At 45.9% G+C, this 26,839-nt stretch overlaps 1 protein-coding gene across 1 annotated transcript; it reads left to right on the top strand.

The window, feature by feature from the left end:
* jag1b (jagged canonical Notch ligand 1b) lies at positions 1-26,839 on the top strand. Its single transcript, XM_080868589.1, has 26 exons — positions 1-339; positions 631-936; positions 7,451-7,502; positions 10,147-10,404; positions 10,964-11,024; positions 14,150-14,280; positions 14,385-14,504; positions 15,544-15,657; positions 15,748-15,861; positions 15,946-16,059; positions 16,541-16,587; positions 17,058-17,231; positions 17,662-17,812; positions 18,677-18,841; positions 18,919-19,032; positions 19,169-19,282; positions 19,438-19,551; positions 19,987-20,103; positions 20,889-20,916; positions 21,223-21,308; positions 21,901-22,014; positions 22,124-22,233; positions 22,915-23,154; positions 23,750-23,887; positions 24,095-24,236; positions 24,808-26,839. Exons 1-26 carry the CDS (start codon positions 283-285, stop codon positions 25,281-25,283), a joined length of 3,657 nt encoding a protein of 1,218 aa, XP_080724715.1. The 5' UTR covers positions 1-282; the 3' UTR covers positions 25,284-26,839.

Below are 26,839 nucleotides of genomic sequence, written 5' to 3'. Positions count from 1 at the left end.
CCAACTCTGAGCAGCAGTCAGTCAGCAGTGAGCTCGGCCGCCGCATGGCTACTGTGTAAACTTTGCTCAACAACAACAAGTGGAGAGTGTAAGATAAACGAAGAGGCGCACAGGCTCGGAGAACCTGAGGGACGTACTAGGAAGGTCTATGAATCAGGAACCTGCGCTCCACTGAACAAATCGTTGCTCCCCACTCGTGCATGTTTAAACCAGAGGAGAGCTCTGGTGCCGTGTGTCGGCCAGACGATTAGTACAAACGAGTGGCAACAGCAGTCCGGAGGCATGATTTTGAGACGGGGCTCGGTGGTTGCTGCCTTTTTACTCTGCTTTCTCGCGAAGGTACGTGGATTGGTTCCTTTTTTTCCGCTGAAAACGAGCGGGAAAGGTCACTCAGTTCGGGCCGTTTGGATGTCCTCTGCTTTCTGCATGCGTGTCGCCTTTGAAAGTTCACAGCTATGCTAACATTACATGTAGGCATGCCTCTGCAAGAAAAATCTCAACAGTTAGCATGCTGCGTGCGTAAAAACTAGCGTACATGTGACGCAAAAGTGTTAAAAGTGTAGCTTTTGTTTTTTTGTTTAGTCCCCTCCACACACAGTCCCATTGCACTCACTTTTCTGTCTTCAACAGGTGTCAGAGGGATCCGGACAATTCGAGTTACAAATCTTATCGATGCGCAATGCGAACGGAGAGCTGCTGAGCGGCGTGTGTTGCGACGGCGCACGGAGCGGCGCGGATAGAAAGTGCACACGGGACGAGTGCAATACGTTTTTTAAAGTTTGCCTAAAGGAATACCAGTCCAGAGTTTCCGCTGCAGGGCCCTGCAGCTTCGGAATGGGATCTACGCCTGTCCTGGGAGGGAATACCTTTTCTTTCAAGAGCTCTGTCAGGAATGACAAATCCAGGATAGTTTTGCCCTTCAGTTTTGCCTGGCCGGTGAGTGGAGACTCTAAGAAAAGAAAGAAAAAAAAATCTCCAAAGAGAGAAAATGTGTGTTTGCAGGGCAATTCTGCGCAATTACTGCCTGTCAATCATTCTTAACCCCCCTCCCCTCAAAAAATAGGAGAAAAAAAGGATAGAAAGCACAACAAACAAAGAGTGAGTTTCTCATTTGGCACTTGGTTCTCAGTGAATTGTCCCTTTGAGAAAGCGCCCCCCCTCCCCTCCTCATTATGTGCGCTAATTGACCAGGTGCAGGCATTTTTGCACCATCAGGCCTAGACCTGTCTGCTTATGTGTAAGGTTGTTAAAACCGCGTTACATATAATCATAAAACCCGAGTTAGAATTTGGCTTAAGGGAGTGCAAGTGGGCAGATTATGACTTGCAGTTAATCTGAACTCCTGGGTCATCTAATCTAGTAGAAAAAAAAAAAAGATGAAACATTTCAAGAAATCCACTCTTTTGTTGTTGTTGTTATTAATGTGTTGAATGGGTTTCCTCCTTTCCTACCAGTCCTTATGAATGTGTGCCCCCTTGTCTGGCCCGATTGAGTAGATTAAAATAATTTTTAACTCTCAGATTCCCCTTGTCTGCCTTCCTGGCAAAGCTGGTCATGTAGCACAGTACAGCAACTCCAGGGTGAAAACCCACTTTCTGGTTTCCTTGAGTGTCAGCTCTTCTTCATTGAATAAATAAATGGGCCTGACAGGCCTGTGGGAGTGTTGTAGCTCTGTGAGAGGGAGATGATTTGCCATGCTGGAGCACATTTCTATGTAGTGAGAGAGAAGAAGGGGGAGAAAAGAAAAAAAAAAAAAAAAAGGACTGCACAGACTGACTGGCCCCACAGCTTGGCCCGCAAACTCCTCTGCTGTGCCTGATGGGTGAAAGGCACAGTCTGTTGGTATGTGTTGTTCAATTACATCAAGGCTATTTTTACCTCAAACTTGATGGAGGTTCTTGTTGTAATTTCAGGCACTGCACTTGAAAGGCCTCGAGGATGAGAGTGGGGGAAGAAGTGGACTTTTCAGTTTTCCCCTTTCATGTGGTTCATTGTTGTGTGCCTTACCTGTGAGGTCGAACAGATCATTTAAATTTGTGTTTTTCCTGCAATCTGCCAGTAAAATCATGTTCTCAGCAGGATGGCGTGCAGTTTGATCTAGCCTGTACTTTTATTTGTTCTCCTCTTAGTCTCTGGCACCTCACAACTTTCTTTAAAAGACAAAGGTTTGTGTTTATGTTCACACTATGGCAACACTAAGTTAGTATTAATCCTTGCAGCCCGACTAGTTTCATCTTACTGGATAAAACCATTTCTGCTTGGAAACGGCACATTGTTGACATTGAAATGCAACCCGGCGCTCTGCTCGCTTTCCTCACATTTCTCTTCTCGCACGCTGATAATGTGAATGCTTTCTTTCCAAACATGGCCTGCATGTTCTGGGCCTAATGAAGGATGTCCATGTCGTGTTTTAAAATCTCCAGATACATAGAAATATGCTGTTTTTCTAAAAAAGAAAAAAGTTCTGCACAATCCATCAGGTCACTTGTTTTGAACCCATATCTGTAGAAATCAGGAGTTTGGAGCTGCTCGCTAGCTTCTCCCATCCTTCACTTTAAGTGCTTTACTTCACTGCACATTAACAATTGTCAGGTTAGGTATGATATCACTCTTTGTCCTTTTCATCAGTTGATTGGCTGTTGTGGACAGATGGCAGTGTGGTGCAGTTGGGTTCTTGGGTACTCTGAGTTCATGAAACTCCCCCCAGCCCCCCACTCTTTCTCTCCCTTCATCCTCTCTACTGAGCTGCATGAAGTTGGCCTCTTGTCCAGGCTAAGGGCTTTGTTTAAGTCACGCTCGGTTGGACCCCAGGCATTTCATCGCTTTAACCTTGCCACCCACGGTAACTGCGGCACTTAATGAGGCTACACACATGCGCTTAGATCAGGTAGAGGCAAGAGCCAGGCATCCAGCTGAATGACATCAGCCGCACATCTCTTTCAGAAGTGTTTCAGAGCCCCGTGCAGGTCCTGGTTAATGTCCGCCTCATGCTTGTGCCCCACAGAGAAGTGAGGGCCCTGCTACAGTGGCAAGCCGGGACAATAGTGAGCCCTCGGTGACTACAGTGAGGATTACAGAGCATAATAGATGCACTGCAGCTGTAATGCCAGCGCAGGGCAAGCAACAGGAAGCTGCAGTAGTAGACTCAGCAGTGATATAAAGGTTGGCTCTCAGGCCTTCAGTAATTTGCCCGTGTAACACCTGTAAAAGGCAAAGGCCAGAACTTTGCTCTGGAGTCCCCTCCTCCCCGCCATCGTCTGTATCTTTGAGCGATTCCTTTCCCTCGCTCCAGTGATGCCTGGATTTCAAAGTATCTTTCCATTTTGAAAAAAACCAACCAAACAAAACCAAACAAAAAGAAAACCTCTGGCGTCTCTGAGGCCTGAGACCCGGTGGTATCCCTGTTTTTGGGTTTTGGAGTGAGTCAAAGCAGTCTGAGAACCGGGATCAGGTGCGTCAAAGAACAATGCCGAGCTCAGTCGGACTGTGAGCGTGGGAGCAGTGGGAGTAATGACATGTTTGTAGTTGGCTCTGATGTGGCAGTTAAGTGCAAATTACTCAAGTGAAAGAGAGAAAAGAATGTTGTTGGGTTTTTGTTTTATTTTTTATAATAGTGTAATTGCTGTGTTTTGTCACCGCGGCATTACATAATGCCCTCTGATGCTTCACTTCTTATCAGTTGCTCGCAGCTTCTTGGAAGGGAGACATGAATCGAAAATATGTATTTAACTGGAAAAGATAACCTGCACCTTTTAATTTTGTTTCTTTCCCTTAATGGCCTGTGAACCTTGACAAAGACCGATGACTGCCTGCTTCTTTAAACACTTCGATATGGTTTTCATTCCTGGACTCGGGTTCATGTTTTGATTAACTTTGCCTTGTGAGTAATCTGTTTGCGGTGCCTCGTGTTTTAGTTGGCAAAAGGTGAGATTCTTTTGGTCGGGGTGAGGTTCTGTTTGTACCAGGGGCCGACGTACCTTTTAACAGGATACATAAACTGAGTCTCCGTGTAACTCCTGTGATGAAAAAGTCCTGGGGAAACAATGCATTCCTTCCTTCCAACCCCAATCAGTGAAAGCCGGTGGGCTTTAAAGAAGATCACAAGAGCGGGCTTTTCAGGACTGAACCAAGGTTTTGGTGGCAAACAGGGTGTGTTATTTAGCAGCCCCAATCATTGGTTAGATTGCAGGCTGATACCATGAAAGTGATTGACTCAGGAGAGCTGATACAGAAAGTCAACATGCCTTTGATGAAACTGTTTACATTTCCTCTGTGCTGACTGAAGCCTAGACTAGTCCAATCTGTTCTACCTTGCCGTTATTTAGACCTTTGACCTGTTCCATGAGACACCCCCTCTCCCCCTGTACTTTTTTCCCCCTTATATTTCTTAGTAATGGTACATCAAATGGCTTCATTTTCAGAAAGAGGGAAGATAAGAGGGTGTGTGAGGGGAAAAATTCCCCTACTGAGAGGATTCAGTAGTGTTTTTTGGCAAGTGAATGTGATTCGAACTGGAATGATCTTTATCGCTTATGCCGCTTGTCTGTTGGACAGTGCCTGCTTGGCCCGGAAAGATAAGAAGACATATGGCCACACTTATTGCACTTGGATGTGTGTGTCTGTGTGCAAGTGTGAGAGAGGGGAGGGGGTTAGAGAGTGTGCTATGTAGTTCAAAGAGGAGAAGTGAGTCAGCTGGGAGCCTGGGAAAAGTGAACCTGGCAGTGGCAGACGGTTCGGCGCTGATAAGCGCCAAGGAGTTATGGAGTGTTGGCGAATGAGGAGCCAGCCAGTATCTCACTTTCTGGGAGCAGTTATTTAGCATGAAACTAAACATCCCATTAATGGGGAAGCTACTTGTTGGATCAAGCCGCACTGATGTTTCACTTGACGTTGGGAACCCCGTGGTATAGAAACATTAGGAGTGTGCCAAAAAGGGCAGAACAGAAAACATCGATATCGAATTTTTGTTTGTTTGTTTTTTTCCCCCCCAGTTTTTAACTGCGAGCCCTTTTAATCATGTTAACGAAGGAGCACTACACGATCACGTGACTGCACGATTGCATAGCTTCAAAAGCGTCCGTGTTCAGGCAAGTCTAATGATAGAAGATATGGGTGTGTAAGTGTGTGTGTCACGTTAAAGAATTTTTTTCTGTGTATATTTTTTTGTTTACTTATTTTAGGAGTACTCCATTAGATTTGACGCCTGTTAACGCCCAGTTCACTACAATGAGGGATTTCTTTCCCATCAGTCTCGGACACATTGTGAAATGTTGCTGTGCAGCAGGTGAATCCGGGCTTGTTGATGTTTTCACTTGGCAGGGATCCATTGCTGTTCCCTATTTAACTGCCAGTAGAATGATAACGTGTTGGCAAGTGCAAACAACAAAACAAAAACAGGGTTTTAACACAAAATCCTCTTTTTTTTTTTTTCTTTTTTTTTTCTCCACACTTTAAATGACAAACACGTCAAGTTAATGTCACCATGATTCGGAAATTCCAAAGATGTTTCTCGTCATTTTTTTTTTTTTTTATCTTTCAGTTGAGTTCCCATTTTTTAAGATGACTTCTCCACGTGTGCTGTGCTGTCACATGGGTGATATCCTGATATTTCAAAAGTCTGTAAACATTTGATAGATGTATCCAAGCGCTGTTCTTTACGCTGGAGTATTGGTTCTCTAATGAGAAGTCTACTCTTTTGCAACTGTGTCAAGTGCTGGTCACAGGAGGTGAATGACAACATTTACACAATACTACTTAATGCTTGAAGAGAAGCCAGAAGACTCTTGTTCCTACTGTTAAAGCAACTCTCTGTAGGTTGGGCTGTGGCTTTAGGTGATTAGGTATCACATAACTACTGACTCACTTGTTGGAGCTCTGCAGCAAGCGATTGCATTCAATTGTGAGTCAGAATATACTGTAAAGGCTGTTGCTGATGAGCGCTGCATCTCAAATAATGGCTGCCCTGATTGCAGCGAAATACTGGCACGGGATGAGACGAATGTCTCCTGGAAAGATGGAAAGGCGAATGCCTGAGAAAACAAGGTGAAGCCGTGAAAAAGCATCAGGAATGACTCATGCCCCCTTTTGTTCCTCTGTGGAAAGAGACCAGGGGTTTTCCTTCAAGCTGGTTTGTTTATCGTGAAGTCATTGCTGCGGCAGAAAGAGGCCATGCAAAAAAAAAAGAATTATATATATCTGAAATGCCTCCAAGCATCGCTGCTACGGCCGAGTACGCGTGTGAATGTAACAAGTAGGTGTTTAAGTTGGATGCCCAAGTTAATGTAAGTGGATTACACCTTCTCACAGCCGCATGCTTTTTTTTCTGGGACTCTGTCGTGTGCGCTCGCAGACACTTTGTCCGATTCCCTCATAAATGCAGCGCAGGGTGGATGTGTAAGCCGATATCGGTGTGAGCGCTACCGACCCTGAATCGGACAAAGCGTTTTTGGCAGTGCTGAAATGTAGACGGGCCCTCCAGAGTGTAGCTCTCATTCAGTTTCTCTGTGGTTTCCCCTTTCTTGTATTTCAGTTTTTTTCCCCATTTCACCATCTCTTATGCTTTTTTTTGTGTGTGTGTCCCATTTTTCTGCTTGTCCTTTAAAAAATAAAGTGGCGTTCCTAAGCACTTCTGCCTGGCTTCATCATAGCACGCCTATTGAAGTACATAAATTAGGATGAAACTGAAAACCCCACCTACGCTGCAAAAGAAAAAAAAATATAAAAGGAATCAACTGGCCTCTCACCACCGTTTTATAAACATGTGGAAAAACTGTATTTGGGGAAAAACTGTTTCTAAAGAGGGGCAAGGTTACAACGGCTAATATGAAGACAGATCTTTGGCTCTGCTTTTTCTGTGCGCTCTTATTTTTGACTTACGGTTGTTTTTTTGGCACGTCCAGCGCCGTCCTGCCGGGTGCTTGTCCACCTAGACCAGACCACTGCTCACTGTGTCTGCCATTCTAATCACAGAGACCTCCGCACCACCTCGAGCTTATCCTCTTAATCAGATCAACGGGACTATTGTTCATAGTTCACGTTGGTTTCTGTACTAGGCTTTGTTTTGGGCTAACCCGGTGAGAGGCAGATGAAACGTCATTGGCAAGGTTGGTGAGGTCATGGGAAATGGAAAAGTTCTGGATTTTAGTCTCTTTTTTCGTAGGCGTTACAAATGTACCATTTATGACACTTGAGGAAAAACACGTTCCAGCCCTCAGACCTCACAGATAAATGGGCCCAAGAACTGCAGCATTCCCGATAAATGGGAGAACGTGTGAACCTCCTACGAGTTAGTTTGCATGGTCAGTAAAAAAAACCACAAGGGCACTACTGTGACGTAATTCACTGAACTTATCATGAAGTCTTTCAAAAGATTTGCCACTGAGTCATTTTGTTTATGATGCAGGAACTCCTCCTCTCCACTAACGCTCCCTGTATGTCTTGTCTTCCTCAGAGGTCCTACACTTTGATAGTGGAAGCCTTGGACTTCAACAATGAAACCAGTGGTAAGTATTTCTCCTTGTCTGGTATCTCCATCTTACCTTCTGTTCATTTCTTCTTCTTTTTTTTTCTTTTTTTTTTCCTTTCCCCCTGTCACAGCAGTGCCTGGGAGGAGTTTCGTTGAAGGTCAGGGAAGGAAGTTGATTCTTCCTGAACCCCCCTGCCCTCTTCCACATGGTCCACTGGGTGGTTTTGTGTGTGCGTGTGTGTTAAAGTGTGTTGACAGGTGGCTACAGGGAGGAGATGAGTTAAAGGAAGTAAGAGGAAGAAGATGGGATTGGGGAGGGCTGTCAGGGTAGAGGAAGGGTGCCCCCGCCCCCTTTCCTTTTTTTCTTTTCTTTTTTAAGACAACAGAGCCTCGCTGCTCCCCCAATAGAGAAAACATTTTTATTTGACTCATGACTGATGGCGGGTGCTGCCAGCCAGGGTCGGGGTCACACTGTCTCACTGTCACTGAGGCGTGAAACATAGTTCATCCAGCCGACCAGCTTGAGGCTTTGACTGGTGTGTAGGAGACTGAAGCCTCAGAGCTCTGCTCTGTTTGAGGTTAAAGTGACCTCTGGCCTGTGCATGACCGCAGGCATATAGGCGGGCTGAGCTCAGAGCATGTGCGGTGGACGACTACTAGTCAATAATGTTTGGGTAAATGCCTTGAAAAATACAGATGGTCAATACCACAGACGGGTGGGGGTTAAGATGATTATAAAAAGATGTTCAGCCACAAAAGCAGCTTTCTATCACCACGCAAAATGCTAGTGAACTGGAGTGAGTAGGACAAGTGACAAGAAGTAGACACCACTATGAGAGAGGAGGTGGCGCTATGTGGGGATTTTCACATGGGCAGAGTAAGAGAGGGCCCAGCGGGGTATCTGTGAAATATTGGTACTTAAACTGCTTGAAATTATTTTTGACAACTCTGCCACTCTGAGACTTGAGCTGCTCCTCCCATAATTATGCGATCAACCTGACTAAATTCTGGTTCCTGCTGGGATTCCTGCTGGCTGGTGGTCAGCTTTGTGATTCCAGATGAGGGCAGGGCCTTATCCCGTGCTTGTTTATGTCTTTTTCGAGCTCAGCGAGGTTTCGGTCTTTTCTGCTGTATTTGCCGCTCCCCGGAGACCCATTAGGGCATTGGTGTGAAAAGCCCCCCGAATGTACACATGAGGTGCTGTTTAAGCCTCTGAGCCTCCAGCAGGCTGGCTTGAGGTTCTGTAGGCTTCGTGTGTTTGACCGACATCTAAACAGATTCCTGAACAGAATAAAACATCTGGCTCAAGTTAAAACACCTGTGTAAATGTAGAACATGAATTGTTTAGTTTTATAGCGTGTTTGAGAAACCAGCTTTCCTTTTTTTTAAATTAGATTAAAAAAAAAATTTTTTCTTTTCTAGCATGTCCTTTCTAAACTTTTTAAAGTTGGTCTGATTTATGTTAAGCTACGAGCCAGGCAGCAGGTAGCAAGGGCGTGCTACTCCTGACACTGCAGGCCAGCAGTCGGTAGAGAAATACCACACGGTTAATCTTTGGATTCCAGAGTACTGCGAAATATCACCGGGCACTGTGATTTCAGGATGCCGCCGTACACAGCGTAGTAAATAAATAACAGCGGGCCATCCACCCGCCCCCCCGCGCTGCGTTGCATCATACTACACACAGGAGCGATTTACCTCGCGGTCAACCACCCCTGCTCGTGTGAGCGCAGTAAATGATGACTGTGACACATTTTTCATTCTCTCCCAGGTGGAAGATTTAGACATGGAGTAGCGAGCGCGAGTGAATGAGCGGTGTTAATGCGAAAGGGCTTGCATGTAGACGGTGCGGTGTCTGGAGGTTGGGGTGAGCGTGTTTGCTCTGCGAGCGTGGCTCTCGCCTCCGTCCTCTATTTGCCAGAGCTGTGACCTCTTCCACATTGACTAAAACGCAGGTCTGTTTCTGTGTGGATCTTTACAATCAAAACATAAACTTGGTTCCCTCCTGAAGTGAAGACGGAATCTTCCAAGTGTTGATTTCAATACTTTTGGGAGCTGTTGGTGCCCAAAAAAAAAAAAAAAATGCATGTGAGGAAGGCAGACTGGGGGGAAAAGTGCTGATGGCACACTGGCTGGCTTCCCAGTAGTGACTGTGGCATCCTCGCACTGTAATTTACGGCGGCTGCAGTTCTGTCCTCGCCTGAGCAGATGCAGAGGGCAGCGTCAGAGACCAGCAGTTTCCTCAAGCTGTAAACCTGAGAATCACAAACCAACCATGGAGAGTTGGAAAGGGAAGCGTGAGAAAAAAAGCAGTTAAAAGTGCTCATTACCCGCATCCTTTTTTTTTTTCTTCCTTTCCTGCATTTCATCCCACTACTTTTCTTCCTCTCCAACACACATAGTTGCTTTAATTACATATAATCTGCTATGTAAGGGATCTTCTGCAATTTGTGTCAGAATTCTTGGTCCGGTTTTAGGCTCTCGGAGCAAAGTGCAAAAGCCAAAAGCGTAATGTAGGATGCTGCATTCCACTGATGTTGGGGTGTTTTTGTTTTCTCCTCTCAGGCCCAAACATTTGATGAAACTCAAAAGAACCAGAACAGAAAAAGATAGTATTTTTCTTTCCTTTACTATGAAATTCACAAGTACAACTGCTTGTGCTTCCCCCCCCCCCCTTTAAGGTGTAGATGGGAGGTTGATAGAAAAAGCCTCTCATTCTGGCATGATCAACCCCAGCCCGCAATGGCAGAAGCTGACGCACAACGGCCCCGTAGCCCAGTTTGAATACCAGATCCGGGTCAGCTGCGACGAGCACTACTACGGTTTCGGCTGCAACAAGTTTTGTCGGCCCAGAGACGAGTTCTTCGGGCATTATACGTGTGACAACAATGGAAACAAAACCTGCCTGGAAGGCTGGTCTGGACCTGACTGCAACACAGGTGAGGCCTTGGGTGAGATGGCAGCATGAAGTAATGGAAGAAGTCACTTTGAAACAGATGCTTCTGGAGAAAACTGCGTAAGACTGCAGGATTAGTCTTTATGTGTATGAAGGAAATGCTTTCTGTTGAATTGAATGACATCTCCGTTCTGCCCCCCCTTTTTTTTTTTCCTTTCTTTTTTTTCTTCTTTCCTGCTAGGAGTGTGAAAAAAATCATATTTCCTCCTAAAAACAAGCCTGGGCAGTAATCAGTTTAATAAATGTCTCATGCCATGAGACTGCGGTTCTTAGACTGTCAGTCTGCTGATTTGTATGTCACTAAAATGTTGTCAAATGTTGATTGACTAACAGTTGTGGGCTGTGAAGAGGGCAACCAGGAGAAGTTGGATCCAGGGTAGTTTTGGCAAGGCATGCATGGTTGTCTGTAAACAGCTCTGATTGTTCTACAGACAGAAATGTCAAATAGCGCTAATCATATTATTTGCTGTTATAACTGCCCCAGGCCAAGTGTGAATCTAGTCACCGTGCAGTTAAATGATTAATTCTTCCTCTTCTTCTAGCTATATGTCGACAGGGCTGCAGCACTGAGCACGGATCATGTAAGGAACCAGGTGGATGCAAGTAAGTGCTGCTTCGTGAGACTTTTCTGCACTTTTCCAAATGAAATGCCGACCGTTGATTACCCAGTTTCCCCTTCTTGTACATTTACACTACTTCCTGATCCATAGGATGTCAGCTAAGGGAACTTCCCTCGACCATATTCCTCCATATTCCAAATGCCAACGCTTGCTCAAATATAACAGTTTGAGCTTCTGCAGTAATAAACTGTCAATAAACATACGTTTCCTCGTCCTTGGCCCTGCAGGGGAGGGATGTGTCTTTCGAACAAAATCCCCATACTCTGTGATTTTTGAGCGATTTCCTGGTACAATGAGAGAGTTTTTTATGCAGTGTTTCGCACCATGCGCATTCTTCTCCTGGGTAACAAACCACAAAAACAAAAACTTTGCAGGTGCAACCAGCTCAGACACAGGAAAAAAAAAAGAAGTAGTTCGCCTGCGGTGGGAAAGAGCCGCGTGCTTGCGGTGAAACACTACCGGTGGCTGACGCTAGATGTGTCTCGAGGCGCTTTTTGAAGCGAAGGGGAAAAGAGTAGAAAAATCTAGCCACAAAGTCGCAGTGACGTAAGCTGAAGGGTGATGATGTTTGCACATCAGGGGCCCGTGCTCAAATGATTTATTTTCACAGATTAAAAACAAAGCAAAAATACACACATGAGTGAAAACAAACTACCCAGAGTTGAATTATTTGCACCCTCTGGTAAAAAAGTGATTTGATTACTTTGCAAAATGTATGATGGTGTTCTCAAAATAAGTTCTACCAATGTTTTCCAATTTATGTATATCAGTATGCTGATTATTTACCAGCTGTCATCTAATATCAGTTGGGACAACAGCTAATCTAAGCCTCTTTTCTTTTAACAGTCCAAATGTTGTTTTCCCCACAAAATATCCCAGTCTTCGCTCCTTTTGGACTGAGCCAGCCTTTTATCTTCTTTGGCTAGAATACCCTGCGCAGAGAGCCATTTGATTCAAGTGCCTTCACTTGCTGTGGGGTGTGTTGCCAGAAGCCTGTGGTGGTGATCATTTAGATGTGTAGGGATTGTGTCCAAGCACCAGTTTTGACATGGCACAGATCTTTCTCTGTACATGTTTTTGGCTTCCCAGCCAACAGACTATCACTACCAGGGCTTTAACAGAGATGTAGGCTGAGCTGCTTGTAAATCTCTTGTGGAGCTCTTTTGGATGGGGGCTGCCAGTCTGCGCAGTAGAGCTCGACTGCCACAGCCCTGCTGGAAATGTAGCTCTCCAAACGAGGGGAAGTGTTAAGCAGCGAAATCGTGTGTAACATTCGGATGAGTCTTAAAGTGTATTGTTTATGTAGCTAATGGCTTCCTAATGCTGTTTACACGCACAGCCAGAGGAAAAGCCCAGCACAGAAGGGTATCGGCGTTAGGGCATTGTGTGCGCGCAGTAAGAGTCGACTCTCATCCTCATCCCGGAGAAGGGCCCCACGGCGTCCGGCTCTTCCCACAGTTCAGGCAATGGTTGCTTTCTTACTTGTCTGATTTGGCCATAAATCAAGCACAGGGATGATCAGGTTTGTTCATTCTGTGCTGCAGCTTTGTTGTTTTTCCCAAGCTTTTGACATCATCGAGTTTCATGTAATTGCTTGTGTGACTACTGGCAGAACAAGAGCCTGAATGTCTTTTAGTCCCTGTACAGGTGTGGCTATATTTAAAGCTCAGGGTTTAACTCTGTTTATATGCACTCCGCCAACAAACTCTCCAAGCAAGATCTACTGCTGCTGTAGTCAGTGAGCAGTTTCCCATCGTTGGGCTGTTGCGGCGTCTCAAACAACTGCAGTACATAGCAACATTAGCTGCAGGCTTGGCAGCCCCGTTGTCGCAGCAAAGCCGTAGCTTAATGACTTTAGAGTCTTTAGTGATACCCTGAGCGTCCGCTGTTGCTAATGGAGTAACAACAGTGCACCTGTGGCCTGCACAACACTTTGAGAAGGCACATGTGCACCGCTGCAACCTATCAGATTCTCATGGGTATGAAATCTTTGTGCATCAGCAGAACTGCACAGTCTAATGTCACATTCCCCAGTAATTTGGCTGTGTAATAACTGTAAATGATTTGGGATCCTGCTGCGGGGATTCCAGCTCCACTTCTCATGGAGGGGGATTAGCACACTTTTAAGAATAGCCTCTTTAATCACAGACTGAGGTTTACTTAACTGCCGCGTTTATTTTTACAGTCCGTCCGTTTCTTGAGGCTAATCAGCGTGCCGCTCCCCCCCCCCCCCCCCCCCCCCCCCCCAGTTGCCCGCAGGGGGTGGGGGGACGCTACGTTTCCTGTCGCTGGGCTCAGCAGCAGGGACTGCATCGCCGCTTTGCCAGCTTTTTAAAGAGCCGATTTATCAACCGGGGCTGGATTGCTGTCTTAATTATGGAGCCGAGCGAGAAAGGGAGCAGCATTATCGGTGTAATTATGAACCTGGATATTTCAGTGGTCAGCAGGCTGTGTCCTCACCCTCGGGGCGCAAGTCTGACTTCTGACTCATGGGAACCAGGACGAGCAGCAGTGTAACAGCCAAGAAGGCTGAACCCTCCTCGTCTGCCGCTGCCAAGCCACAGGCGTAGTGATGTTAAAGGGAGCGTCTAGTCGCATGCTAATGTTAGCTGTGCTAAATGTCCCATTGGAACTGTAATTTAGTGTGTTGGGTTTTTGTTTTCCTTGTTTAGTAAAAAGCTAAATGCTCCTCTTTCGTCGGCGGCGGCAGCTCCAAGTATTGTTTAAAGGCCGTTACATAAACACCCTGCTACTTAAAATTCATTTGCGGTCTTTTAAGATGCAGCCCAGTTGTGGGAGCTGGTTTGTTTCACGCTAGTGTGTACTTTATTAAGTTAAGATTATGGCTCAGTAGCTGCTGAACGAATCTGGAATACATGGAAGATTAAAATATTAACATTTTCAGGCAGCGCGTGGATTATCTGACCTCTTCTGTGAAGGTTGTGAACTTTTCTGAAGGCTGTGCGTCTGTCACTGTCTGTCTCTACTTGTTTTTTTAATTTTCTGCATCCATGATTCCGGGTCTCTCTTGAAAATGAGATTTTTTTTTTTTTTTTACCTGGATAAATAAAAGACTAATAAAAAAATCTATATCTCTGTGTTTTCCAGGTGTCTGTATGGCTGGCAGGGTCAGTACTGCGACAAGTGCATCCCCCACCCCGGCTGTGTGCACGGCACCTGTAAAGAGCCGTGGCAGTGCCTTTGTGACATCAACTGGGGCGGTCACCTTTGTGATAAAGGTTAATTTCCTTCTCTTATTTCAGCTCACTGTAGGAGCAGCCACTGTTGTGCCCAAACAAACTGTGATCCTCCCCCCCTCTCTTCTTTTTTCTCCTTCTCCCAGACCTGAACTACTGTGGCACTCACCAGCCGTGCCTGAATAGAGGGACGTGTATCAACACAGGACCTGATAAGTACCAGTGTACCTGCGCGGAGGGTTACTCGGGAGCCAACTGTGAGAGAGGTGAGTGTCCGTGTTGTCTATATCTTCCAAGCATTCTTACAGTTAGAATAAATGGGAATGTTCTGGGCTCACCAAGCTTGCAGACAAAAGGTCAGAGGTGCCTTCAGTTTGTAATCAGAGGAGGCAGTAACTCGGCAATAATCTGTTTCCACTCCAGAGTAAGTGGCCCCTGAGTCAGGTAATCCACCGATCTTGATCTTTTGGGGCCTGTCATCCTTCTCTCCTCGAGACAGATGGGGTGTGTTGCTAAGGTTCAGCTGTTGCAAACACTTACCATGGAGATGATGTTTTGTTTTTTTTTCCTCATTAAATCTGAGGCTCGCAGGGTGCTGACAGCTTAACTGCAGAGATGTCAGGAAACCATGCCCCTCATAACAGGAGGTCTGCAGACCGGACGATGCGTTGGGCTATTGTAACAAGGAGGCCCCAGGGTGCGAGCGCTGCATCCCTTCCCTCCTCCCCACGGCATACCGAGGGGACGTCCGCCGATCACCTCCTACTGCCGAGTTATTCCTCGAGCGAATCATTAATTTTTTGATTTGTTTGGTGCTCACTCATCCTTAACTCATCTGTGAAGGAGGTGCCGCGACTGCCCCCTCTCCCGCTCTCCCTCCCGCTACTCTCATCTTGTGCCGCCTCTCAGAAGAAGAATGGCGGGGAGTCAGAGGGAAGTCACGGTGCATTGGCCGGGTCAACTTAGCATGAAAGATGATTTCCTGGTGGTGTAGTCTGCCTGGGCGGGTAATGAGAGCGAGAGAGAGGGGGATTTTTGAGCGGCCTTTCGGGGCAGAGGAGGAGGTTTCAGAGGTGAAGGAATGACTCGATCGTGGACGTGTAACAGCTTGGACCGCGGGTAGAGGGCTCACGTTTCTAAGGGATCAAAGCCAGAACCTGCATTTGCACATCACGACTTGTTTCAGTATCAATACAAATAACATATATTCTGTTAGCAGGCACAGTGGCAGAAATATGTATATTTGTGATGCTTAGTTTGTCATTAAAACAACAAGGATTTTTGTTTTGTGATCTCTCTTTGTAGCCGAACACGCCTGTCTCTCAAATCCATGTTCGAATGGAGGGAGCTGCTCAGAAACCAGTCAAGGCTACGAATGTCAGTGCGCACCAGGTTGGACCGGCCCCTCCTGCACGATCAGTAAGCCTGAATGTGTGCACATTCTTAATGTCAGTACCTTTTCACAGAAAATATCCTGTTGCTTACACGAGACCCTCTTCTCTTGCGCAGATGTTGACGACTGCCTTCCCAACCCCTGCAACCATGGCGGTACCTGCCAGGATCTGGTTAACAGCTACAAGTGCCACTGTCCTTCACAGTGGACGGGGAAGACGTGTCTAATTGGTGAATCGCTCACCCTTTCTACACCACTTCACAGCTGGCAGCAACACGTGTGCATGCCACTAACTGCATTCTCTCACCCTCTAGATGCCAACGAATGCGACAGCAAGCCTTGCGTCAATGCCAACTCATGCCGCAACCTGATTGGTGGATACTTCTGCGAGTGCCTCCCTGGTTGGACGGGGCAGAACTGTGACATCAGTGAGTCTGAATCCTGTCAGCAGCGGCAGCTGCGGGTCAGAACGTCTGTCCAGCTCCTGTTGCTCTTTTAGAGATTTCAGTTCCTTTCATCGTCTACATGCTGCATAGAAGCTGTAATGTGAAGGTGTTGGGGAGAGTTGGACAAGTGCAGTCCTCCTTTTTATTTTTTCCTCCTGCAGTATAAATGAATCTGCTTTATCATTATGAGGCCTGTGTGTGGCCAAGGCCACGGTGATTAAGGGTGGCTCAAAACAATCGCAGGGACTAGTTTCACTTGGCAGCAGAGGGGATTGCTCAATACGCTGTTTTGCACCGAGTTTTGCAGCCACATCATCCAGCTCACATGCACAGCACTCTCCAGCTCCGACAATGTTTTTAAAGGCCCCTAGCATGGGAAACTCAAAGCACAGACTTGTTTTTAAAGACAGACTATTTAGTTAAGCTGTTCAGAATTAAATCTCGGATTTGTTTTCATGTGCAGATATAAACGACTGCAAGGACCAGTGCCAGAATGGGGGAACTTGTAAGGTAAGGTCAAAAACCCATCTCGCTTTATCTGGTATTGCTGGTTTGCTTGCCAACTTGTTTGCTTTATTGTGTCTCTTTTGTCAAAGCCAGAGACATTTGCAGCGGTTGTATAAATAGCTGCCGTAAACGGTTCCCTCCAAACCGACAGTGGAATTGTTGTGGAATTCCTCTGAAATCAAATCTGAGAGGAGTGGGTTCAGAGGGGTTTCTGAGGGAGGGGCGCGCAAGTTTCTCGACCACACTAGATAGAATTACCATAAACATTATTGCGTTGAGCCCGTGCCAGGAAAATGTGTTGAAATAATTGTGTAGCTGTGATATTTACCCCCCCCGTCCTGTTCATTCTGTGCTCTGGTTTGACAGTTATTGTTTGGACCCCACCCTTTGAAAGCAGTTAATCAAATTTGTGGCTGTGCGAGGTTAGCTCCGGCTTCTCTCCCTCATACTCTCTTTCTCCCTCTCTTTCCCAGGACTTGGTAAACGGCTATCGGTGCGCGTGCCCGCCTGGGTTCACCGGCGAGCACTGCGAGAGGGACATCGACGAGTGCGCGAGCTCGCCGTGTCTGAACGGCGGCCGCTGCCAGGACGAAGTGAACGGATTTCAGTGCCTGTGTCTGACTGGCTTCTCAGGAAATCTCTGCCAGGTGAGACACGACTCCCACCACTATCCCACACCAGTGCGTGCGAGCATCTTCCCTTTCCTCATTCAGCGTTTTTAAGCCTCTCTTTTTGCTAGCGCTGCCTGTATCTTTTGGGCTTGTCGTAAAGTTTTCCTGCCCCACCCTCTTAAACGGCTGTTGTTCCACAGTCCTCCTTTTTTAAAAAGGGAGTGCTTTGTTGAAGCTGCTCCTGGCTACAGTGGGATACATTCCTCAGCGCTGAAGCCCAGACTCAGAGGACGGGTCCTATGTCTCTGGCTCGTCCCCCCCCTCCCCTCCTCTGAGCGCTGTGCGTGTGTTGTTTCCTGGCACAGTTTGTGGGGAGGATGCTGTGGGTTTTGCTCTGTTTTCTGTAGCAGAAACTATGTCAACTATCAGGTTCATTACTCTCTATTCAAAACCTTTTCTTCCATAGCTGGATATTGATTACTGCTTGCCCAACCCGTGTCAGAACGGAGCAGTCTGCTTCAACCTGGCCACAGACTACTACTGCGCCTGCCCAGAGGACTACGAGGGCAAAAACTGTTCTCACCTTAAGGACCACTGTCGCACCACCACGTGCAAAGGTACGTCTCCTGATGCAAGTACTGCAAGCTCTTTGCCCCCCCCCCAGCGAGGGGCCTGAAAGATGATCTGTGCACTGTGATGTTGTATAATGCTGAATAAGGCCAGATATTCACTATTTGCCTGGATACTTTGCCCACATTTTTCCCATGAGGGCAATACCTGTATTTTAGTTTCACTCAAAGTAATTTCTTGGCCAAGGTGAGCAGGGGTTTTGTTTTGTTTTTTTTTGTTCCGCTCTCTTGATGATGGCCCTCCCTCCCTCTCCTCAGCAAAGCTTTTCCGATGATTCTTCCCTGAAAACCTGGCAAAGGGCTGATAGCACCGTGTGTGTTCTTAGTAATGACTTGGTGGGCTACCTCTTCTTTTCCCCCTCAGTGAATGCGCACATTTCTCTCTCTTTCTCCCCGTCTGTGTAATTGAGTGAGTGGACCAACCACAGAGTCAGATACCAGGCGCAAGATTCTTTCTGCTCTTGGCAAGAATTAAGTGATTACAGGGGAACAAATTCACCCAGCTCACCTAACCTGATCAGACGGGGGCAAAGGAAGGGATTTCAGTTCCGAGTAAAATAGAGAATGAATGAATTGCTTATGAAAGCATAACAGCTTATCTCTGTCATTCTTTTTATTTGCCTTTTCTTTTTTGACAGTACTGTTTTTCCTCTGGACTTTTTTTTTTTTTTTTTAACCACATGGGCATTATATCTGTAAAGGCCTGTTGCCCTTTAGATCTGTCGTAATGTGTCTTACATCCCTTCTTGTTTATGGTAAACATGGGTCCTGGTTTAAGGCTTATTTATAATTTGCAATAAGCCTTTCATAAAGTCATTGGTTTTACTATTTAACTTGATTGCCTCTCTGCAGTGATTGATAGCTGCACGGTTGCCGTGGCATCCAACAGCACACCAGGAGGAGAGCGTTACATCTCATCAAACGTTTGTGGACCTCACGGTCGCTGTCAGAGTCAGGCCGGGGGCCAGTTCAGCTGCGAGTGCCAAGAGGGTTTCAGAGGCACCTACTGCCACGAGAGTAAGGACAGGGTCCAAATCTACAACTGATCGCAATGTATCACGTCGTAAATCTAACACATCTCTTGCCATCTTCAGACATCAATGATTGTGAGAGTAACCCGTGCCGCAACGGGGGCACGTGTATTGACAAAGTCAGCGTGTACCAGTGCATCTGCGGTGACGGCTGGGAAGGCGACCACTGCGAGATCAGTGAGTACGATTGTTTATCCTGCAACCTCAAAACAAGGCCACACTTCCTTCATGGTGCCTGTCGATTCATCTTTCAACACGACGTTTGTTTGATATGCCGCACATAAATCACGCCGTTGTTTATTGTTGCAACCAGACATAGATGACTGCAGCACCAACCCCTGTCATAATGGAGGGACATGTCGAGACCTGGTGACGGACTTCTTCTGCGAATGCAAAAATGGCTGGAAGGGAAAAACTTGCCACTCCCGTAAGCTTTTCTTTTTTTTTTTTCCTGATTTTTCCACACCCCTGTAGACTGTTTGTGCAGGCTCATGGTATGTGCTAATGGCTCTTTGTAATTACCCAGTATTTTCTACATTGTGCTGAGTGTCATGTAAGAAAGACTATCCATGCACCCTCCAGGCGAGAGTCAGTGCGATGAAGCCACATGCAACAACGGAGGCACCTGCTATGATGAGGGTGACACATTCCAGTGCAAGTGTTCCCCGGGGTGGGAGGGAACGACGTGCAACATAGGTGAGTCATCCAGCTTGGTTTAATGTTTCATCTCTGCACGCACGCACACGAAGAAGTTTGCTTTATGGGAGAGCTCCGTGTTGTGTCAGATCTTAATCAGATCTGTCAGATCTGCGAGGTCCACAAACAGTTTTTATCCCTTCGTGCTGTCAGCTCTCCCTCCCACTCTCATCTCGCCCATTTCTCTCTCTCCTTTGAGTGCCGACAGACGTATGCTTAAAATGCCTGATTGCACTGACAGTACACTTCAAAGTCAAAGAATATAGGGCGTAAGAAAAAGGAAAATTAAGGCTGTCAGGGAGAAGAAGGAAAAAAAAGCCCAGTCAAAGGCAGTCTGAGTTGGGTTGAGGTTCATGATTGTGCTGATGATCCTCTTGGTTGTTTGGGAAAGCTCACTGACAAAAGCAAACTTGACCTTTCTCTCTCTGTTCTCAGCCAAAAACTCGAGCTGCCTTCCAAACCCGTGTGAGAATGGAGGTACCTGCGTGGTGACGGGGGATTCGTTCACCTGCGTCTGCAAGGAAGGCTGGGAGGGTCCCACGTGCACCCAAAGTAAGAAAGGGCGGAGGGTGGTGGTGTAATAGATAAAGGTGGACAGTTACTGCCATTAAATTATGATAAACATTGTGCTACCTAGTGCAAAGGTGAACTCCTGCATCTGATTAGAGCAGACTCTCCCATCATCTTTTGATCTGTAGCTTTTTTTTTTCTCCTCTCCCCCTCCTTCCTCTTCTTTCTTCTCTCCCTGGCTGCTGCCGGCCATGAGAGGAGAAAGCAAAGGAGGAGGGAGAAAAGGGCTCAGGAAAGTGGAGACAGATGTTTCTCCCCCTTTCTGCTAGCTCAACACGCGCCCCTCTCTCCCCTCTCATTCGTTGCATTCCTGTCCAAACAGTGACATGTCTGCTTGTTCTAGAGCTCTCCTCCTCCACTTCCCTGATTTTTATATATATATATATATATATATATATATATATATATATATATATATATATCCCTTTTTTCTGGGATCCCTGCCATGTATGCATGCACTCTAAAACATGAATTCCTCTTGAAACTTTTTTGGACGGGAGGGAGAAGGTCGGGATGGAATTATGGGTGTTGCCAAGGGGTGGGTGGGGAGGTGGGTTGCATTTTTGAGGGTGAGATTCGACTCAGTGTTGTTAATAAGGCATCGTGATCAGGCAGCGCTGAGTCCGGGCTCGACCGGCCCAACACGCCTCTGCACACGCAAGCTTAGACGTGCTCTTGCTGTCATGTGCACAAAACATGAGAACAATCAACATGCTCACTGCTCTCGTCTCCCTCCCTCCCCATTCTATTTTTTTTGTCTCTTTCAGATACCAACGACTGCAGTCCACACCCATGGTAAGTGGAAGCCAAACATTTCCTGCAGATTTAGACAAATGTAAACAAGCTGCTCCTCCTCGTGTGATAGTTTCTCACCTGCGACGCTTTCACTCTCTGCTGGGAACCAGGCATACACCCTGCCCCTGTCATTCCTGGGATGCAGTCAGTTAACTCTGTTTAGTGAACTCCCTAACCCAAGCACACTTGTCCAAAACAAAGAATAGGAGTGATTGCTTTAATTATCTTTGAGAAATTGTTCAGTTGACTGGTGAGAAAATTCCAGACTGAAATTATCCCCCTGCCCTCTCTCTCTTTTTTCCCCAGCTACAACAGTGGAACTTGTGTCGATGGGGATAACTGGTACCGCTGCGAGTGCGCCCCAGGCTTCGCTGGCCCAGACTGTCGGATCAGTGAGTATTAACCCTGCCTCCAGAACGTCCCCCTGATCGCAGTTTGAGCAGTCAGTTAGAGCATGCCCGGGACCATCAGTCACTCCAAATGGAAGGTCTAGTCAGCCAATTATCTTTTCATTGGGCTTCAGGCCAGGCTGAGTCATTTTGGTGTCACTCCACCAAGCCTCGCTGCTTTCCCTGGGGGAAACCAGCTTAGCAGGCCAACGGCTAATCAGCCATGCTCTCTGACACTGATTACACAGATTGTTTTCCCTCTTAAAGGCTTTCAGATGGCCACATTCTTTCCCATTGCAAACCCTTTGTTCGCCTAAGTCCAGCCTTTAGCTCCTGCATACCTGCTAATGATGCTGCCTAATAAGACCAGGGCTGGCATAAAGCATGTTTGCTTGTTTGTTTGGTTTTTTCTAAGTAATCATTATTATTATTATTAACTGGTTAGTATGTACTGTTCAAATGATGCACAGCCTTCGTGAGTTTAGCCTAGCAATTAGACTTGTGTGCAGAGTGAAATATTTGAATGCTGTGTTGCTGTGCTCTTTATGCCACAAAGGAACCAATTCTTACCCCTGGCTTCTCTCCTCTGTGGCAGATATTAATGAGTGCCAGTCCTCTCCATGTGCCTTGGGCTCCACCTGCGTGGATGAGATCAATGGATATCGCTGCCTATGCCCACCAGACAGGACTGGATCCCACTGCCAAGAAGGTAGCAGCCTCCACATGATGGGGAAAACAACCCCCAACAAATATGAAAATGAAGGGGGAAAAAAATAATAATTGAAAATATTTCTAACAATGTGACTGCTTTTACACAGTTACAAGAAAACCTTGCTCCGTTAATGGACACGTCACCCCTGATGGAGTGAAATGGGATGAAGACTGCAACACTTGCCACTGTTCCAATGGGAAAGTTGTGTGCACAAAGGTAAAGTATTTATGAATGCTCGGCACACCTGTGAAGTCTATGTCATGCTTCCGAATGGAAGAAGTGCTGCGGAGAACTGCACAAAATGGATCGCGTTGATGTTTGGTGCCTTGTTTTCCATGAGAAGGTGTAGGCAGGGCCACGACATTACGTGTCACTGGGTGGAGTTGGCTCGGGAGTGCCAATTTCGTGATGCAGTTAGTTGATTAGAACACGAACACACACACCGGTTCCCACTAAGGGACGATTGGGTGAGTTAGACAGTAGTGCTGTCATCGTCATGGCTGTCTAACCGCTAGATGAACATTGCTGGCTTACTAGTGGAGCTCACCTCGGCAAGAAAATGCATCGTAGGATTGAAAAAGATCTGGGAGATGGATTTAAAACTTGGCCTGACATCACAGTATTGTTTGTTTGTGATACATAACGATCTCTGACATGCAGTGGAGACAAATCAATCTTTGGACAGCTGTTACCACTGGTCCAGTTTTTTGTTTTTAGACATTCGTACAGTGTGACTCATCCTCTGGAGACCCAGAGTAGTAAATGAAATACAAATCTCTCCACAGTTATGCAGATGTATCTGGGGATATGGCAGTGACAGTTTGAAAGTGTTTTCTACTGTATAGCGTACTCAGTATAATATAAATGTATCAATGCTCCTGTGTTTTTCCTCTCCAGATGTGGTGTGGCCCGATGTCATGCAAACTGGGTGCCAAGGGCCGAGGCGAGTGCCCGTCAGGCCAGAGCTGCATCCCCCTCAGGGAGGGCCACTGCTTTGTGAAGCCCTGCATTGAGCTGGGAGAGTGCTGGCACTCCGACCCTCCCCAGCCCCCCACCAAATGCCACCCCAGCTCCACTTACCAGGACAACAGCTGCGCCAACATCACCTTCACCTTCAACAAGGAGATCATGCCTCGAGTGAGTTACCTAGGCACCAGGGAGGAAGAGATTGAATTTAACAGGTTTTGGGCTCGTTTTCCATCCCTCCCCTCCACCAGCAGTCTTAAATGAATGGGAGCAGCAAACTGTGAAAGATTACCCATTCCTCCAGGGCAGAAAGACTCCTTAACAATTCAGCCATGTATTTAAATGTGCTCCATGAAGGAGTGGGGGGAATATTTCTCTCGGAGCCTTGTCTGCATACAAGTTTTGTTCCTGAGACTGAGGCATTCATGACTTTTTAGCTTCTGCCAATCCCAATCTTAAACCAACCACATGGGGAGATTAATTTCAGGATGATATGGATTTTGAGCTGAACAGGACCACTGGCGACTCTGTCACCACATAGAATGATCACTTGCCAGTTGCCTAACAAGCATGACAGCAGATAGTGACAAGCATATGAGTTTGCGGTCTTTAATCTAAATTAGGTGGATAGGATGTTGGAACATGCTGCCAAAATGCAGCCTTGGCTCTTCTTTTTTTTTTCTTCTTCTTCTTGATTGCCCTTTTTTCCTCCCTTTTTTTTTTTTTTTCTCCCTGTGTTTGTTAACATTTGCTTCATTCCCTTCAGGTCCAGGGCTTGACTGTGGAAGGAGTATGTAAGCAGCTGAGGAGCTTATACGTGGTCAAGAATTTCTCCTTGGAGCATTCTGTGTCCATAACCTGTGACCCCTCATTCTCAGCCAGCAACGAGATCCATGTCTGCATCGTGAGTACTTCCTTCCACTCACTCTGCCATGTTTGACTGCTTCCATTAAAGCACACACAAAAAAATGCTTTTGATTCATAACCTGCATCGTTGAGTTCTTGCAGCTGCGGTAGGATGTGTTATGGACGTAGGGTTGAGTTTCTGTGGCTTCAGTTTACAACAACTAAACACTTAAATTTCACACCTCGCTTTATTCTTTGCCTTTAGTCGACTGACGACGACCGCTTGGACGGGAGCCCCGTTAAAAAGATCACAGAAAGGATAATTGACCTGGTTAGCAAGCATAACGGGAACAACACGATCATCTCCGCCATCGCAGAAGTGCGTGTGCCAAGCCCCAGCAAAACTGGTATGAACTGAAACTATTTGTTTGATTATGAAGTTTTCCACACTTGCACACACCTGCATGTGCTGAAATGGGTGGGAGGATTTTTTTTCAATTTTTTTCTCTCTAAAGATCAGATCATGAGATAGAGCCAAGCCCTAAAAGTGACAACATAGCTGCACACCAAAGAAAAAACATTCCATGTATATGTAAACTGATTCCTTAACCTCCCACACGACTCATGGCAGTTGTGATGGAGCTTAAAAAGAATCTAGCCAGGATCTTCAATGGAAAGAGCAGAGCTGCTTGGCTACATGGCTTTAGATTGGCTCGCGGTACAACTGGCTGGACTTTTAGTCAGACTCCCACTTGTGTTCACCATTCATCAGTACGGTGACAGCAGACTGCTGATACAGCCAAGTAGAAGCAGCCTCCTCTTCAGCTCCAGGCTTGGAGGTCAGGTTGTTCTGGCAAAAGCGCATTAATGACTGAGCTAGCTTGATGCATTAATACAGAAATCCTACTATTCACCGTTTGAGTCAATTCTTTTTTATTTGTGGTCTCTTTCTGACTTGTCATTGTTTTCTTCTACCAGATTACCTAGTGCCCCTTCTCAGCTCCATTTTCATTGTCATCTGGGTCCTCGTGCTGGTCTCCATTTTGCTGTGGTGCATGCGCCGGCGGCGGAAACAGAGCAACCACAACGGGACATCAGCGACCAGCTCAGAGGACAACACGACCAACAACGTCCGGGAGCAGCTTAACCAGATCAAGAACCCTATAGAGAAGCACGTGGGCCTCACAGTGGCCATTAAAGACTATGAAAATAAGAACTCCATCATTGCCAAAATAAGGACAAATCATCCCGAGGGAGATGAGGACGACAAGGAGAGGCACTTGCAGAAGGGCCGCTTTGCCAAACAGCCAGCATACACACTGGTGGAGAGGGACGAGAAGGCGACCATCTCCAATCCCAACTCGACATCCAAGCACGCTAATTGGACTAACAAACAGGACAATAGAGACTTGGAGACGGCAAACAGCATAAACAGGATGGACTACATTGTATAGCAGACAGCTGTGTTGCTGTGCAACCTAGCCTTACGCCTTCACACCCAGGTGGTGGGTGAAACTGGGGGAGCTTTGGCATGTGTAAATAGTCATGTCAGTTGTGACCCCCCCTCCTCCCCCTCAGTATTTTCAGATATTTCCCCGTGCTAATTTAAGTTTTGACAAGCTGGCTTACACTGGCAGTGACAGTTGCTTTGGTTGGCTGGAAACACAAAGCACTGGTATACATTTCACTGTAGAACTAGTTGCAAACGTGTCCTCCTATGCATTTCATTTCCCAGTTTCCTTTTCTTTTCTTTTTTTTTTAGCGGACACATTTAAGGGGCTCCTGGTGTAATTGTTGTACAATGAGTTTAAACTACCCGACGTGTTCAACACTAGAGCTAATTATTTTTAGTATGTGTTTGAATTTTTTCTAGTTCTATTTGGAGAAAGTGCTTTTTCAGCTTTAGACTTCAGCAACTGTCAAATGAGACAAAAAAAAAAAAAAAAAAAAAAGATCAACTTTATTATTTATTTTTATTTTTAGGGTTGGGTGGGGAGGGAGATGAAAGGGGTTCGATGTCAGCAGTTGCTGTCAATATGAAGAATTTATGTGACAATTTAGAACGTGTAGATATGTACATTTTTTTTTTTATTAATCATTGTGTATATTTGATTTATTAACTTAATAATCAAGAGCCTTAAGATATCATTCCTTTTTATTTATACGTTCCAGTTTAGTTTGAAGGTTTTGATAGCTGTGGAAGCCTACCATTTCTTTCAAGGTTTTTTTGTTTTGTTTTGTTTCCAATGCATTCAATAAAAGCCAAATTTCAGAGAAGACAAAAGATGGGTGCTTTGGCCCTGAAAGAAACACTTCATTTTTGTTTCCCTCCCATACACACGTTGGACTTTTCATTATTTGTTGCCAGGACCTTAATTGTAGACAAGTGAGGTTAGGACAACAAAAGATCACGGCTGCTGCAAGGGTTGGACATGGTGGCAGACACATTGCTTGCCACTAATGGATAAATACTTAAGGGAACAAAAATTCTTCAGCAGCTTCAGTTTAACCCAGACGTATTTCAAAGGCTGTCGAAATCAACCAAGTTGCAAGGCAAGTCACATCAGTATGACACGCCAGAATTCCCATCTGCTTTAGTCGGCATAATATCATAAGCTAGACTGTGAGTACTTGAACAGTAGGGGAGCAATGGGAACACTGTAGTATCAGATAAATACACTGCCTTGCTCTGCAAGAGTCCGCTTTGTTTCTGTGCACATTTTGTTTCTTTTTAAAAATTGAGGCTCTTAAAGACAAACATGTTTTATCTCATTTGTTAATAACCCTTTGAGATCGTGGCAACACTTTGTCCCTTTTCTTTTTTTGACTTTGTGTTATGAACTTGAGAATTATGTGTTGATCTGGCAATATATTTTTGAAAGTCATATTTATTAAATATTTTGTATGAAACGAGAATTAAAGTTGTCTCTGTTCTGGAGAGAGAGTGACGAGTCTGATGCATTGAGCCAAACGTGTTGGAGCATATTAAAGATCTCTCGTGGCGTGGGAA

This window comes from Rhamphochromis sp. 'chilingali' (assembly GCF_963969265.1).
Source record: "Rhamphochromis sp. 'chilingali' genome assembly, chromosome: 20".
NCBI classification, from domain to species: domain Eukaryota; kingdom Metazoa; phylum Chordata; class Actinopteri; order Cichliformes; family Cichlidae; genus Rhamphochromis; species Rhamphochromis sp. 'chilingali'.
The sequence above is the reverse complement of the archived record's forward strand: the minus strand, read 5'-3'. Positions and strand labels throughout refer to the sequence as shown.